At 40.9% G+C, this 14,640-nt stretch overlaps 1 protein-coding gene across 2 annotated transcripts in view; it reads left to right on the plus strand.

Moving 5' to 3' along the window:
• The window catches only part of KDR (kinase insert domain receptor), a 41,438-nt gene extending 27,416 nt beyond the window's left edge, over window positions 1–14,022 (plus strand). Inside the window, exons 21-30 of one of the 2 annotated variants that reach the window (XM_048848277.2) lie at window positions 3,987–4,143; window positions 5,086–5,186; window positions 6,706–6,828; window positions 6,965–7,076; window positions 7,314–7,413; window positions 7,511–7,616; window positions 9,613–9,764; window positions 11,974–12,070; window positions 12,177–12,265; window positions 12,471–14,022. In XM_048848277.2, coding sequence (XP_048704234.1) covers window positions 3,987–4,143; window positions 5,086–5,186; window positions 6,706–6,828; window positions 6,965–7,076; window positions 7,314–7,413; window positions 7,511–7,616; window positions 9,613–9,764; window positions 11,974–12,070; window positions 12,177–12,265; window positions 12,471–12,690 — 1,257 coding nt within the window. In that variant the 3' untranslated portion in view covers window positions 12,691–14,022. The remainder of the gene's footprint in view (window positions 1–3,986; window positions 4,144–5,085; window positions 5,187–6,705; window positions 6,829–6,964; window positions 7,077–7,313; window positions 7,414–7,510; window positions 7,617–9,612; window positions 9,765–11,973; window positions 12,071–12,176; window positions 12,266–12,470) is intronic. The other variant, XM_048848278.2, reaches the window with a different exon arrangement.
• The last annotated feature ends 618 nt before the right edge of the window (window positions 14,023–14,640 follow it).

Here is a 14,640-nt window from a genome sequence, read left to right on the forward strand (position 1 = left end):
GATTTTTCAGAAGGAGTTGGTGGTGTTCATCACCTTTGAGAACCACTTCTGGGGTACATGAATATATATAGCTTTAGATTTTCCACATAGAACATTTTTGCCTAGGAGACTTACCCAGAGCCCCAGAGGGAGCCAGTGTTAAGGGGATTAGAAACTCTGGAGAGGTGCCCTGCAGTTTGCAGGTCATATGTCTTTCTTCCTACATGAGAGCCTCCTTTAACTGTATCACTTTCCTGAGGGTTTTTTTCCTGTATCCTTGGGGGCAGGGAAAGGAGAGTTTTACTGTTTTATATTGGTGAGTGCAATCTACTGCTCCCTCTCTTGGGAGTTAGCAGGGTAAAGGGGATCAACAGGAATCTGTTATGTCTGGTTACAGAGCAGGGACAGAGGAGGATGAAGTAAGGGGATGGGTTTTAAGAGGGCGTTGAATGTCATAGATTCATAGATATTAAAGTCAGAAGGGACCCTTATGATCATCTAGTCTGACCTCCTGCACAATGCAGGCCACAGAATCTCACCCACCCACTCCTGCGAAAAACCTCTCACCTATGTCTGAGCTATTGAGACACCTACGTCCTCAAATCGACGTTTAAAGACTTCAAGAAGCAGAGAATCCTCCAGCAAGTGACCAGTGCTCCATTCTACAGAAGAAGGTGAAAAACCTCCAGGGTCTCTTCCAATCTGCCCTGGAGGAACATTCCTTCCCGACCCCAAATATGGCGATCAGCTAAGCCCTGAACATATTGGCAAGATTCACCAGCCAGATACCCAGGAAAGAATTCTCTGTAGTAACTCAGATCCCACCCCATCTAACATCCCGTCACAGGCCATTGGGCCTATTTACCATGAATATTTAAAGATCAATTAATTGCCAAAATCATGTTATCCCATCATACCATCTCCTCCATAAACTTATTGAGTTTAATCTTGAAGATAGATAGGTCTTTTGCCCCCACTGTTTCCCTTGGAAGGCTATTCCAAAACTTCACTCCTCTGATGGTTAGAAACCTTCATCTAATTTCAAGTCTAAACTTCCCAATGACCAGTTTATATCCATTTGTTCTTGTGTCCACATTGGTACTGAGCTTAAATAATTCCTCTCCCTCTCCGGTATTTATCCCTCTGATATATTTATAGAGAGCAATCATATCTCCCCTCAACCTTCTTTCGGTTAGGCTAAACAAGCCAAGCTCCTTGAGTCTCCTTTCATAAGACAGGTTTTCCATTCCTCGGATCATCCGAGTAGCCCTTCTCTTTACCTGTTCCAGTTTGAATTCATCCTTCTTAAACATGGGAGACCAGAACTGCACACAGTATTCCAGGTGAGGTCTCACCAGTGCCTTGTATAACGGTACTAAAACCTCCTTATCTCTACTGGAAATACCTTGCCTGATGCATCCCAAGACTGCATTAGCTTTTTTCACGACCATATCACATTGGCGGCTCATAGTCATCCTATTATCAACCAATACTCCAAGGTCCTTCTCCTCCTCAGTTACTTCTAATTGATGCGTCCCCAGCTTATAACTAAAATTCTTACATTTCTCACTATTAAATTTCATCCTATTACTATTACTCTAGTTTACAAGGTCATCCAAACCTTCCTGTATGATATCCCGGTCTCTCTCTAAATTTGCAATACCTCCCAGCTTTGTATCATCCGCAAACTTTATTAGCACACTCCCACTTTTTGTGCCGAGGTCAGTAATAAAAAGATTAAATAAGAGTGGTCCCAAAACTGAGGATCCCTGATCCCTGAGGAACTCCACTAGTAACCTCCCTCCAGCCTGACAGTTCACCTTTCAGTAGGACCCACTGTAGTCTCCCTGTTAACCAATTCCTTATCCACCTTTCAATTTTCATATTGATCCCCATTTTTTCCAATTTAACTAATAATTCCCCATGTGGCACCATATCAAACGCCTTACTGAAATCTAGGTAAATTAGATCCACTGCGTTTCCTTTGTCTAAAAAATCTGTTACTTTCTCAAAAGAAGGAAATCAGGTTGGTTTGGCACGATCTACCTTTTGTAAAACCATGTTGTATTTTGTCCCATTTACCAGTGACCTCAATGTCCTTAACTACTTTCTCCTTCAAAATTTTTTCCAAGATCTTGCATACTACATGCGTCAAACTAACAGGCCTGTAGTTACCTGGATCACTTTTTCCCCCTTTCTTAAAAATAGAAACTATGTTAGCAATTCTCCAATCATACGGTACAACCCCTGAGTTTACAGATTCATTAAAAATTCTTGCTAATGGGCTTGCAATTTCATGTGCCAATTCCTTTAATATTCTTGGATGAAGATTATCTGGGCCCTCCGCTTTAGTCCCATTAAGCTGTTCGAGTTTCGCTTCTACCTCAGATATGGTAATATCTACCTCCATATCCTCGTTCCCATTTGTCATGCTACCATTATCCCTAAGATCCTCTTTAGCCTTATTAAAGACTGAGGCAAAATATTTGTTTAGATATTGGGCCATGCCTAGATTATCCTTGACCTCCACTCCATCCTCAGTGTTTAGCGGTCCCACTTCTTATTTCTTTGTTTTCTTCTTATTTATATGGTTATAGAACCTTTTACTATTGGTTTTAATTCCCTTTGCAAGGTCCAACTGTACTTGACTTTTAGCCTGTCTCACTTTATCCCTGCATGTTCTGACCTCAATAAGATAACTTTCCTTGCTGATCCCTCCCATCTTCCACTTCCTGTATGCTTTCTGCTTTTTCTTAATCACCTCTCTGAGATGCTTGCTCATACAGCTTGGTCTACAACTCCTGCCTATGAATTTTTTCCCCTTTCTTGGGATGCAGGCTTCTGATAGCTTCTGCAGCTTTGACTTAAAGTAATCCCAGGCCTCCTCTGCCTTTAGATCCACACATTCTTCAGTCCAATCCACTTCCCTAACTAATTTCCTTAATTTTTGAAAGTCAGCCCTTTTGAAATCAAAAACCCTAGTTGCAGATTTATTTTTGTTAATCCTTCCATTCAGTTTGAACTGAATTAGCTCATGATCACTTGAACCAAGATTGTCCCCTACAACCATTTCTTCTATGAGGTCCTCACTACTCACCAAAACCAAATCTAAAATGGCATCTCCTCTATTCGGTTCAGCAAGTACTTGATGAAGGAATCCATCAGCTATCGCATCTAGGAAAATCTGAGCCCTATTATTACTAGCACTCTTCCTCCAGTCTATATCTGGGAAGTTAAAGTCTCCCATGATCACGCAGTTTCCATTAGTATTTACTTCATTAAAAACATTAACGAGGGCTCTATCCATATCCAAATGAGATGCCGGCAGCCTATAGCACACCCCAAGCACTATCCCAGGGGAGGCTCTAGTAGTTTTCTTCCTCAATGTAATTTTTGCCCAGACGGACTCTGTCTTATCCATTCCATCGCTTCCTATTTCTTTACATTCTACCTCATCATTGATATACAATGCTACTCCGGATAAGCAATGGGGATTATGGGGATGGGAATCCGTGAGGATGGAAAGCAGTGTTGTTTGGCAAGAATAGAGCAAAAGTGAAGCAGGAGAGACTGGATTTGTAGAGGCGGGAGTCTGCATGGGGTCAGGCCTATCTCCAGAGGCATTTGGTGGCATAAGAGCAGAAGCAGGTAAATGAGATGGGTGGGTTTGTGGAGGTGGGATGGACTTTGCAGTGGGAGAAGAAGCAAAGGAATGAATAGTGGCATGAGTGGTAGAGCGGAGGGATCCAGTAACAGAGTGAAGGGGAAGTCACCTGACAACATGCTAGTTCAGCAAGCGACAGAATGTAGTAGCACCTGCTTATAAGTGCTGCTGACTGACATATGAAGGTGGAGGGCTGCTGCACCCCCATGGAGGGGGCCACAAGCAGGTTAAGTGCCTCCTACCCGCCTTCTCTCCCCCTCTGATGCTCAGTGACTTCCCTGATTTATACACTGTACAATATCACGTCTGCCTCAGAAACACTCTGATTATTTTTCCTTTCTAGACTAAAAATGCCAGATTTAGGCAGGGGAAAGAAAACTACGCTGGTGAAATCTCAGCGGACTTGAAGCGACGCTTAGATAGCATCACAAGCAGCCAGAGCTCGACGAGCTCGGGATTTGTGGAGGAGAGATCCCTCAGTGACGTAGAGGAAGAAGAAGGTAGGATTCGTGCTCACTTAGTTTTGGGCCATTTGTCATTGGTAGGGGCTGCCTTAGGGCTCAGCACTTTGATCAGGCTCATCTGGAGGGAGGCCACAGTTCAACTATATGTAGACTTGGCAGAATTCAACTTTATTTGATGTATAATTTCAAGGGAATTAGGGTTTATTTTAAAAGTTTTTAAAAGTTTTGCACAGTCATGGGACATGACATTGCACAGACATTGAGATTCAAAAAGTTAAGCTGCATAAGCCTTAAAATACGAGTTGTCAAAACATACAAAGTAAATATCTTTAAATCAAACCCTAATAAATTCTCAGGTAGCATTTGCTTACTTTGCCTAGCTGTACATTTCTGTTATCATTGATACAAATATGGTTTTTTTGGGTTTTGTGTGTATGGTAAAATCAGTGTTTACTGATCCTTCCAAGCCTAACTATACAGTAGCGGGATTGGAGTTATAATCAGATAATTCTATAGCAGTTCCTACTCAGCAAATATCCTAATGATGTCATGACTGAGCAAGGACTGGACCATTAGCAGGTGTGGTTATGGACCTTACCCCTCCAGTTTGCTAGAGTGTGAGATTAAATGTCTCCCTCCTTCAAGTAACAATTTTTCTATGATCCACAAACCTTTCTTCGCTAATGGGGGCGGAATGAGAACTCCCTTCAGTTCCACTCTTAGCTCATCCACTGGGATTGCTGCAAGACTTTCCTTTCACTAGGTACTACATGAGCTGATTTTTGCAGCTCTCCCAGCTCTTGTAAACTCTGGAAACAAATAATCAAGCCTGAGATTTGAACATGGGTCTCTCGTACAGTAATGTAAAGTGCTGACTACTGGTCACGGGATTTGACAATGTATTTTAAATAAGAAACATCCGTAGGTGAAATCTGAAATAGAGAACATGTTTGATTGTTGTCATCTTGCTCCTTGTAGCAGCTTCTGAAGACCTTTGCAAGAACCCTCTGAGCATGGAGGACCTTATCTGTTATAGCTTCCAGGTGGCCAGGGGGATGGAGTTCTTGGCTTCACGCAAAGTAAGAATCTTTTCAGGGAAATGGCATTTTTCATATGGTTAACCATTGTAGAAAATGATGCTACAGGTTCATAGAAGGAAGCGATAGGTTTGTCATTGGACTGGCAACCATCCACAACATTTTCTGATTGCTCCAAAAAATGTCGGAACCATTAATATGACAAAATGAAACAGCCCATATGAGGTGCTTTGATTGACATGAATGTTAGCAATTTGTATAAGGTTCATTGTTCTCTGATTCATAAAAGAATGATAAAGTGCCTGGAGGGAATGACATCTGAGGAAAGAGTAAAAGGAATGAGGGACCAATTCCTGATAAGAAGAGCCACGTTAGAATAAAAAGGCTTTGCTCTGAAGAAATTGCTCTGTAGGGCAGTGGGAAGGATGGAAGCCCCTGTTCATGACACTGCACAGAGACACTGTAGACTAAGAGATGCATGTTTGTGGGCACTGTGAATCTCCCCTTGATGGATCTCCGCCTGACCTGCTAACACAAAAGAAACACCACATTTCCCCTGCATTTCATCCCAGAGCAGATGCCCCATCAGGATTTGATCCTAACTTTGTATAACTGGGCCAAACAATAGCTGATCATTCGCAAATATTCTGAAGGCTGTAAACACCAAAAGGAAAGAGGAATTATTAATGGTGGCACAGGGCATAAAAACAAGGAATACTAGGTAATATGCAAAGGCAAAATTAGGCTGGATATCTGGATATATGACCAATGGTGGTATCTGTTAGAATGTAGAATAGTCTCCCACGGAAAGATTGGAGAGTCCCTTTGTTTTAGTCATTTAGAAGGGCATTTGTCAAGGCCTGAAAAATATATAAGAACAATCCTGCATGTGTAACCTACCGGTCAGGTAGGGTGTGTGTTATGTCCCCCTCTGTGCCTGATCTACAGAGCATGAGCGTTGGTTACAGACCCCAGCTCCAGAGCCTGTAGGTCAAGCTGTAGAGAGGCTTGTGAGTTTAGCTATGGAAGTCCCTGGGGCATTGGCCATGATGACGGCTATCATACTGGCAGAGATAGAGAGATGTACTTTTCCATCTTTAATTGTTTCCAGCAGAGAATAATCTCAACATTGGGCCTGTCATATGACATTTTTCACCATTTCAAGTATATTAAAAAGGGTGAAGTATCATAGATGCGATGGGGAATGTGGATTTGAATATAACCAAAGTAAATCTGTGGTAATCAGATCCTAACCTGTTTTGCATCAGTTTCCTGGGATAATTAATTGGCTAACCTCAAGGGCCATGGCTGTTTATTGGTTAAACAGATGTGTGTTTGGACTTGGCTCAGAAAGACTTTTGTTTTCAGGTCAGTTACAATCATCAAAAAAGCCACTTAAAAATCAGTAACTCTGTTGACGTTGGGATTTATTTTTCTTAATAGGATTTAAGAAATATCTGGCCTCTGAGAGTGAGGTCAGCACAGATGTGAAATAGATCAACTCTCTGAGCAGAGAGTTCAACAACAGCCAACCTATAAACTTGTTTTCTTCCCTTTGCAGTGCATTCATAGGGACCTGGCTGCTCGTAATATCCTCTTATCACAGAATAACGTGGTCAAAATCTGTGATTTTGGCTTGGCACGAGACATCTACAAAGACCCAGATTATGTCAGGAAAGGAGATGTAAGTTTTGGAGAATAAATGTTGGAGACCTTTAATTCGAATTAACTATTCTATTTTAACATGTTGTTTTTGGAAACAGTGTTCTCTTTTTCCTGTCTCTTACTAAAGTTTAATTATTTTTTTACACTGCTTTCAGGCCAGATTACCCCTAAAATGGATGGCACCAGAAACCATTTTTGACAGAGTATATACCATTCAGAGTGACGTATGGTCCTTCGGCATTCTGCTATGGGAGATATTTTCATTAGGTAAGTCACTTTTATTTGCTACTGAACCTCTAACTTTAACGATAGAGCTGGTTGAAAAAACAGTGAAATTTTTTTTGAAAGTTTTGACTTTGCATGCAAATTGGGTAATTGCACATGCAAACATCTCTAATTGCCTGACTTGTTCATATAATAGCAGTTATTGCATGTACAAATCATTTGGTTGAAAATCAGGCCCAGAATTTTAAGTGTCTTCTTAAAAAAAGGTTATCATTTTAGGAGCTTCGCCATATCCTGGTGTAAAAATTGATGAGGAGTTTTGTAGAAGACTGAAAGAAGGAACAAGGATGAGAGCACCAGACTATACAACACCAGAAATGTAGGAACTTACAAATATGCTTTATGGTAATAGCAAGCATCTGTGTAGAATATGCCCCCCTCATTGCCCTGATATTGTCGTGGTTTTATCCCACTAGATATCAGACGATGCTGGACTGCTGGCATGGAGAACCTAAGCAAAGACCTACTTTTTCTGAATTAGTGGAGCACCTGGGAAACTTACTGCAAGCCAATGTTCGTCAGGTACGTGAATATAGATATTGTACCAATGCTACAATATTCTGCAGTGGTGCCTTGTTGGGCCATTGTTATACCACATCACCTTGGGGAGTTGAGGCAGATGGCTGAATAGGATGGCCCAGGTCACAGAGATTTGTGATAATAACAAAACCTGGCCCATGTCTACCCCTCCCTCCCAGCCACTGCCCCCTCAGATTGTCCATATGGATAGCTTTGGGGTTAGTCCAGGGAGCCAGCTGTATCCTGTACACCACTTCATTTGTCCCACTTCTCACTGTCTGCTTGATAACTACACAAATGCCAGTGGTAAGGGCATTAGCCCAGAATTCAGGGCACCTGGGTTCAGTGTCCTCCTCTGCTACAGACTTCCTGTGGGACCCTAAGCAAGTCAGTTAGTTTCTCTGTGACTCAGTTCCCCATTTGTAAAATGGGGGTAGTAGCACTTCCCTACCACTCAGAGGTGTTGGGAGGAGAAATATATTAAGACTGTGAGGTGTTCAGATACTGTGATAATGGGACCATATAAGTAACTAATTGATCTTTAAATATTCATGGTAAATAGGCCCAATGGCCTGTGATGGGATGTTAGATGGGGTGGGATCTGAGTTACTACAGAGAATTCTTTCCTGGGTATCTGGCTGGTGAATCTTGCCCATATGCTCAGGGTTCAGCTGATCACCATATTTGTGGTCAGGAAGGAATTTTCCTCCAGGGCAGATTGGAAGAGGCCCTGGAGGTTTTTCGCCTTCCTCCGTAGCATGGGGCACGGGTCACTTGCTGGAGGATTCTCTGCGCCTTGAAGTCTTTAAACCATGATTTGAGGACTTCAATAGCACAGATATAGGTGTGAGGTTTTTCGCAGGAGTGGGTGGGTGAGATTCTGTGGCCTGCATTGTGCAGGAGGTCAGACTAGATGATCATAGTGGTCCCTTCTGACCTTAATATTTATGAGTCTATGAGGTCCAGGATGGAATTTCTGGTCAAAATCAGAGAGAAAGAGGAACCACGACCAGCCTTCCTCAATAACCAATGGCTCAGTGGTTAGGGCATGCACCTGGGAACCTAAGAGTTTTATTGGCTATTCTGGGCAGGTGCTATGAATCTATGAAACTAAAATAGATAGATATCATTTCTGTGGATTTCCTGCCACTTGCCTTGTGTATGTGTGTATTTATATATTTATAAATTCAACTGAGAAATCACAAAAGAAAAGATCATTATAATCGTCTAGGCCAATTTATTTTAAAGAATATAATCATTTGTAACACACTGCACATAATTGGTTTATCTTCTGTACTTTAATGAATTATACATTCCTTGTCAAAATAATTTGTCACCATACATCAATGAGGAGACTTCAGCAACTAGAAATACAGCAACTAGAAATTATCTGTAACTATATTATTATCTGACGTGTACACTGTCTATAAAATTCATTTTAAAAAATCCTCATTGTTAGTTATATCATTTTAGACTATTTAACACTGAAATAGTTTTATCTTTTTGTTATCTCTGCTTATTGTTCACCTTTTGCTTTTCACTCAGATTGGATAATTCTTATAGACTGGTCGGTTTCACTTTCCAGTTCTCATGCTCTAGAACAGTGGTTCTCAACCAGGGGTCCAAGGCCCCCTGGGGGGCTGTGGGCAGATTTCAGGGGATCCGCCAAGCATGGCCAGCGTTAGACTCGCTAGGGCCCTGGGCAGAAAGCCAGATCACGATAAGAAGCTTACAGTTGTAACTGAAATAAAAAATTAAAAAGTAAACGTTTGATTGCTTACTCAGATATGTAAAACCATTAGAAGGTCTACATTTTGGTCTAAAACTCTTTGACAATGTCCCTTTAAGTTCAAACCTTTTGATGTATGCTCCAGCAAATATAATATATTGTTTATAGTCAAATAAAGCAGCCCACCATAGCTTTAACTTTTATTGTAAGAATTCTTATTTACAATGCGTATATATATTTTACTCTGACTTTTTTCACTGTATTCTACAGGATGGTAAAGATTACATTGTCCTTCCTCTAATGCTATCACTGAACATGGATGAGGATTCTGGACTCTCTTTGCCAACCTCACCTGTTTCCTGTATGGCGGAAGAGGAAGCCTGCGATCCTAAATTCCATTATGACAACACAGCAGGAATTAGGTATTTTATATGGTGAACATCCCACTGTGGCCTCTAGGCAGTTGTGTTCAGGTTGGGGGAGGAAAAATGAAAGGAAGAGATTTCAGCTGCTGTGGTCCATATTTAACTCTGTTCATAAGGATAAGAATAAAGCCATAGAGTCTCTGTAGGAGGATCTGCAAAACACTAGTTTCTTAGCTTCTGAAACACCTGTATAACCTCAATTTTCCCCTGCCGCCCTTTAAAGAGTTCAGTCTCTCGTCCAAAAGTGCTGTGATAGTATTTTTAGCTAGCCCTTAGAAAATGTCTAGTCATTCTTTTCTGGTCTGTTTATATTCTTGTAACACACCCTGGTGTGGTGAGGATGATAGACCTAGTGATGGGTTCATTAACAAAAGCCTATCTTTACACAAGTCCCCTGATATTTCTACCCAGAAAATAAGCACATTGTTAGGTGGGTCATGAACTGATGGCTAATGGAAGTTTCGTTAAATGGTACTGTTACTGATTATACTTATTTATTATGTATTACTTGTGTTCTGGTATCACCTAGGGGCCCGAGTCACGGATCAGGGTTCTGTTGTGGTAGGCACTGTAAAAACATGTACCAAATAGATGTTCCCTGTTGCAGAGAGCATGCAATCTTATCCAGCAGTGTACAGTGAAGGCTTACTTAAGACCAAACTCCAGAACCCGCACCTAGCTTGTGCATATGGGCTTAAGAAAGGGCTTATCTGCATAAGTTGTGGGGGAGGAAGGAATTTTCTCACCTAGGCGTATCTGTGGTTCCTACTGCAGCCTCAAGAGTTCAGGATGCCAGGGATGGTTGCCAGTGTCTTTCTGCTGCCTCAGAAGAAGCAGGGGTGACTTGGAGGGGTTTGTTGCAAGAGACAAGAGCAGAGATAGAAGAATTTCATATAAGAACCAGAAAGTCCCTTCAGACCACTCTGCCCCAGTTTAATTATTGCAGGGGTACTGATCCTGCATCCATGAAAGTCAATGACAAAGCTTCCATTAACTTTGTTGGTGCAGGATCAAGCCCTATCCTCCTTTAGTATAGGGCTAGGGAAAATAATAGGAACAGTGCACTTAGGGCTTCCGTTGAAATCAAGGTACTATAACTAAACACCTAAATACCATGTTTTAATAGTGTGATGGTCGATAATATTTACATTTAAAAGATGAAAACATTTGATATAATTGAAAGCATTGCTCTCATTTTCCATTTGTAACACTTCCTATATGGCTTTCCCCAACCCACTCTTCCTGTTATTCTGTAATGACTAAAAGGAAAAAAAACAACATTGGTAATATATGTTTTAAAGGGGCTTTCTGCAATTTTTAGTCTGTTCTGATGAAACAGCAGTGGGAGTGCTGCCCTAAGAGGCGGAGAGCGGGGAATATGAAATGTGACTTTGGATAGATTTATTTTTATGTTCCTGAAGCTGGAAGCATTTTGCAGCCAACAAAGCAGACTAGGATCTCACTGGAGCATACTGAGATGCCTTTTGTCCCATTGACTCCCACTCTTCCAGAAGTAAAGTTGGTGTGGTCCCTTCTTAGGTCAGAGCCAATATTGCTGCAGCTCTTGCATTAGTTTTAGGTAGGCTAGCTTGGAAACAAGGTACATTTCATTACACTTATGTAGAGAGGGAACTCTGAGGTTGCTGCTGATTTGGGCATCTGTGTCCTCCGTGATAGGCCACTGCTGTTTTCTTTGTCACTGGGTTACTGAACTCCCTCCTGCTTGGAGGGCTTCTTTTGGAGAAGGCCTTCAAGAAAGGGGAGATGTTGAACACGTAGCCCCAACTCCCACATTTTAACAGGAGACAGTTTGCTCTGTCTGCTGTAGGTGACTCAGGTCCAGTTTGGAGTGTCAGAAGTACAGCCCAAAGAAAGAGACATACAATTGTGGTCCAACCTTCTCTGTTCATTAGACTTTTATATGGAGTTTGCAGGAAATGAAACTTGCAGCATCACTCAGAAAAGGAGTTGGTTGTTTTTTAAAAGGTGTTCCTTAGGATTTGCTTGGGGATCAAGGTTTTAGCAGCCGCAGGTCAGAAACATGCCACTTTCTAGCTAGTTTCCCCTTTTCAGTTGAGGTTTGCATAATATGTTTTGACAAATGATTAACTTTGTTGTTGAAAGATAAAGGAGTCTGATATCATCTGTATATCATCATACACCCAAAAGATGGCTCATGAAAACAAACCCATTCTTCTCTTTACAGTCCGTACCGACAAGGTAGTAAGAGAAAAAGCCGACCTGTGAGTGTGAAAACATTTGAAGATGTGCCCTTAGTACCTGCTGTAAAAGTTGTTCAAGATGTAAGTCTGTCTTTTGTTACATCCCTTCATATTCCTTGTGTTGCTTTTCCATTTTTGTGTGTGTTTCCATCTGATCAATTTCCGGCCTCTCTTTGGGTCTTTAAAGGACAATCAGACAGACAGTGGGATGGTTCTTGCATCTGAAGAGCTGAAGACACTGGAAGACAGAGCTCAGCAAGTGACAGTTCCCTTTAGGTAAGGGTCAGCCAGCAAATATGATGGAATAAGACTATCCAGTTTACAGAAGATGCTTAGGCTATGAGTTGTCTCAAAAGACAGACTCTTCTCTGAATGGCCTTCGTGTGCCATATAAAATATAGAAAATAAACCACTGCCTAATGATGGCCTCCAAAGGAAACTCTCAGAAGTTATTTCAACGTTGTTTCTATTTCTCTTGCAGTATGCTGGTGCCCAGTAAAAGTAACGAATCTGTGATGTCTGAAGCCTCAAACCAGACGAGTGGCTACCAGTCAGGATATCATTCTGATGACATGGACACCACAGTTTACTCTAGTGAAGAAACAGAACTATTGAGCACCAGAGAGGACACACCTCAAACCTGCTGCACACAGACACTTACCTATGACACTGCTGTTCCACTCAGCTCACCTACTGTTTAGAACAAAACAAACAACAGGAAATCATATGGAACGTGCCTGTATTTCTTAGACTGGTTGTATTCAGGGCTTATGCACAGGACACCCGCTTTCACAAGAAGGACATGAGTATCACGTAGCAAATTGTGCAGTGATAAGCCACAAGACGCTTGTTCAAGAGACATCAGTTGCTCATGATAAGTTGCTGTCACTGCCGTGAACATATGTATTTTGTTTCTCTGATTACAAAGTCGGGTTGTGGACTTTGAGACCTAAATGAAACACATGTTGACACTAAGTGTCTGTCCAATGGTGTAAAGACTACAGGCAATGGTATAGCATTCAGCAGGGCGCTTTGTGCTTCCAGTTTTACGAAATAAAGCTCCATCCATGCCTTTTGTTTCTCCTTGCGGCTGGGCTCCAGGAAGAAAATATCACTGTGTTGGTTTCTTGTTTCAGAATGATTTTTTACTGAGACCCCTACAAAAAAAAACAAAACACCTTCCGATTTAAGCTCTGTGTCTAATTGAAGGTTTCTGACTAAATATAGACTGAATTAAACAAAGACAAGGTTGATGGTTGCTCTCCTTGACGGAAAACACATTTGCCTTGGTAAGACCTGATGAGCTATATTTCTTTGGGTAAGAGTTTCCCAGTGAAGTCAGTGAATTTGGGCCTGATCCAACAACCTCCTAAAGTATATGCAAATAATTCTCATGGACTTTAATAGACAATGGATCAGGCCCTGGAACAAGTAGAAATGAAAGTAGAAGTTACCTAAGGCTCATAGCGATCTATAACTTATTTTTAAACTCTTTTTCCTCCCATAGAAGGCCAAATTCTGTGCTGGTATAAACTGAAACAGCTCCAATGTACAGCAGTAGAGAATTTGCCCCATAAACTCTTGAGTATCAATGACTTATTACATGGCAGCTCAAACTTCTAGGAGTGGTGATTTTCAACTTAATTAATTGTTGGACAGGCTTTTAACTGTGTTCTTGTAGCCCAGAGCTGTAACGATAACACTGTATATGTACAAGATTTTTAAAATGTACAGCTATTTCTACTGAGTTTCTTTATGTATTTTATTTTTTGTAAGGGTTTTTGTACTATAAAGTCAAATGCTGGGAACCACGAGTATAAGGCAAATATGGCACATATAATATTTATAGCCTGTTTATGTAGAAATAAATATAATATATTAAAATATAAATATATGTTATATATATATATACTGAACATTGTACTATTCACATTTTGTATCAGTGTTTTGTAGCGTTACAAGGGTCACAACGTTTTTTATAATACCGGAAGTATCTCACTTTATTAAAAGGGATTGGAAAATATAAAAGACAAGGGGACTTTGAGTAGATCTCTTTTCTCCTCATGTTCTTATACTCTGCCCGTCACCACACTCGCTGAATGCTGTTAGTTAGTTCTACTACTGAAGAGCAAGTCATGGGGAAACAAAAACAGGAAGCTTACTTGTGTTTTATTACAAGTAAACATAAAATATACCTTTATCTATGTGTCTAACCATTTCTATTGTGCACCACTATTGTGTATAAATGTTTGAGTGCATACTGCTGCTAGTAAAACATTGGCTATGCTAATAACTGGAAAAACAATAGCGTTCAATGGAATTGTCAGTGGAACAGAATATTAGCACCTACGGAGTCTTCTGAGAAAGTGTTTTCTTGCATTTGGGAGGGGAAATAGAAGTCTAAGCAGACTAATTAATGTCCTGTATAAATGCTGTTTGTAATAAACTGCATTTTCATGCAAGGCATTTTGCAGCTTGCCACATATTTCTCCCACAAATGGAGTACAGTAGCGTTCTCATATTTTCTTTTGCCTGTGTGCTCACAAAATGGAAGATGCAGGCACAAAGGAAGGACTTAAGGCTATTGCAATCTGGACCTTAGATTGCAAACTCTTTGGGGCAGGGATCATCGTCCTTTTAATCTCAGGAAA

The sequence above is a fragment of the Caretta caretta genome, chromosome 4 (assembly GCF_965140235.1).
Source record: "Caretta caretta isolate rCarCar2 chromosome 4, rCarCar1.hap1, whole genome shotgun sequence".
Taxonomy (NCBI): Eukaryota; Metazoa; Chordata; order Testudines; family Cheloniidae; genus Caretta; species Caretta caretta.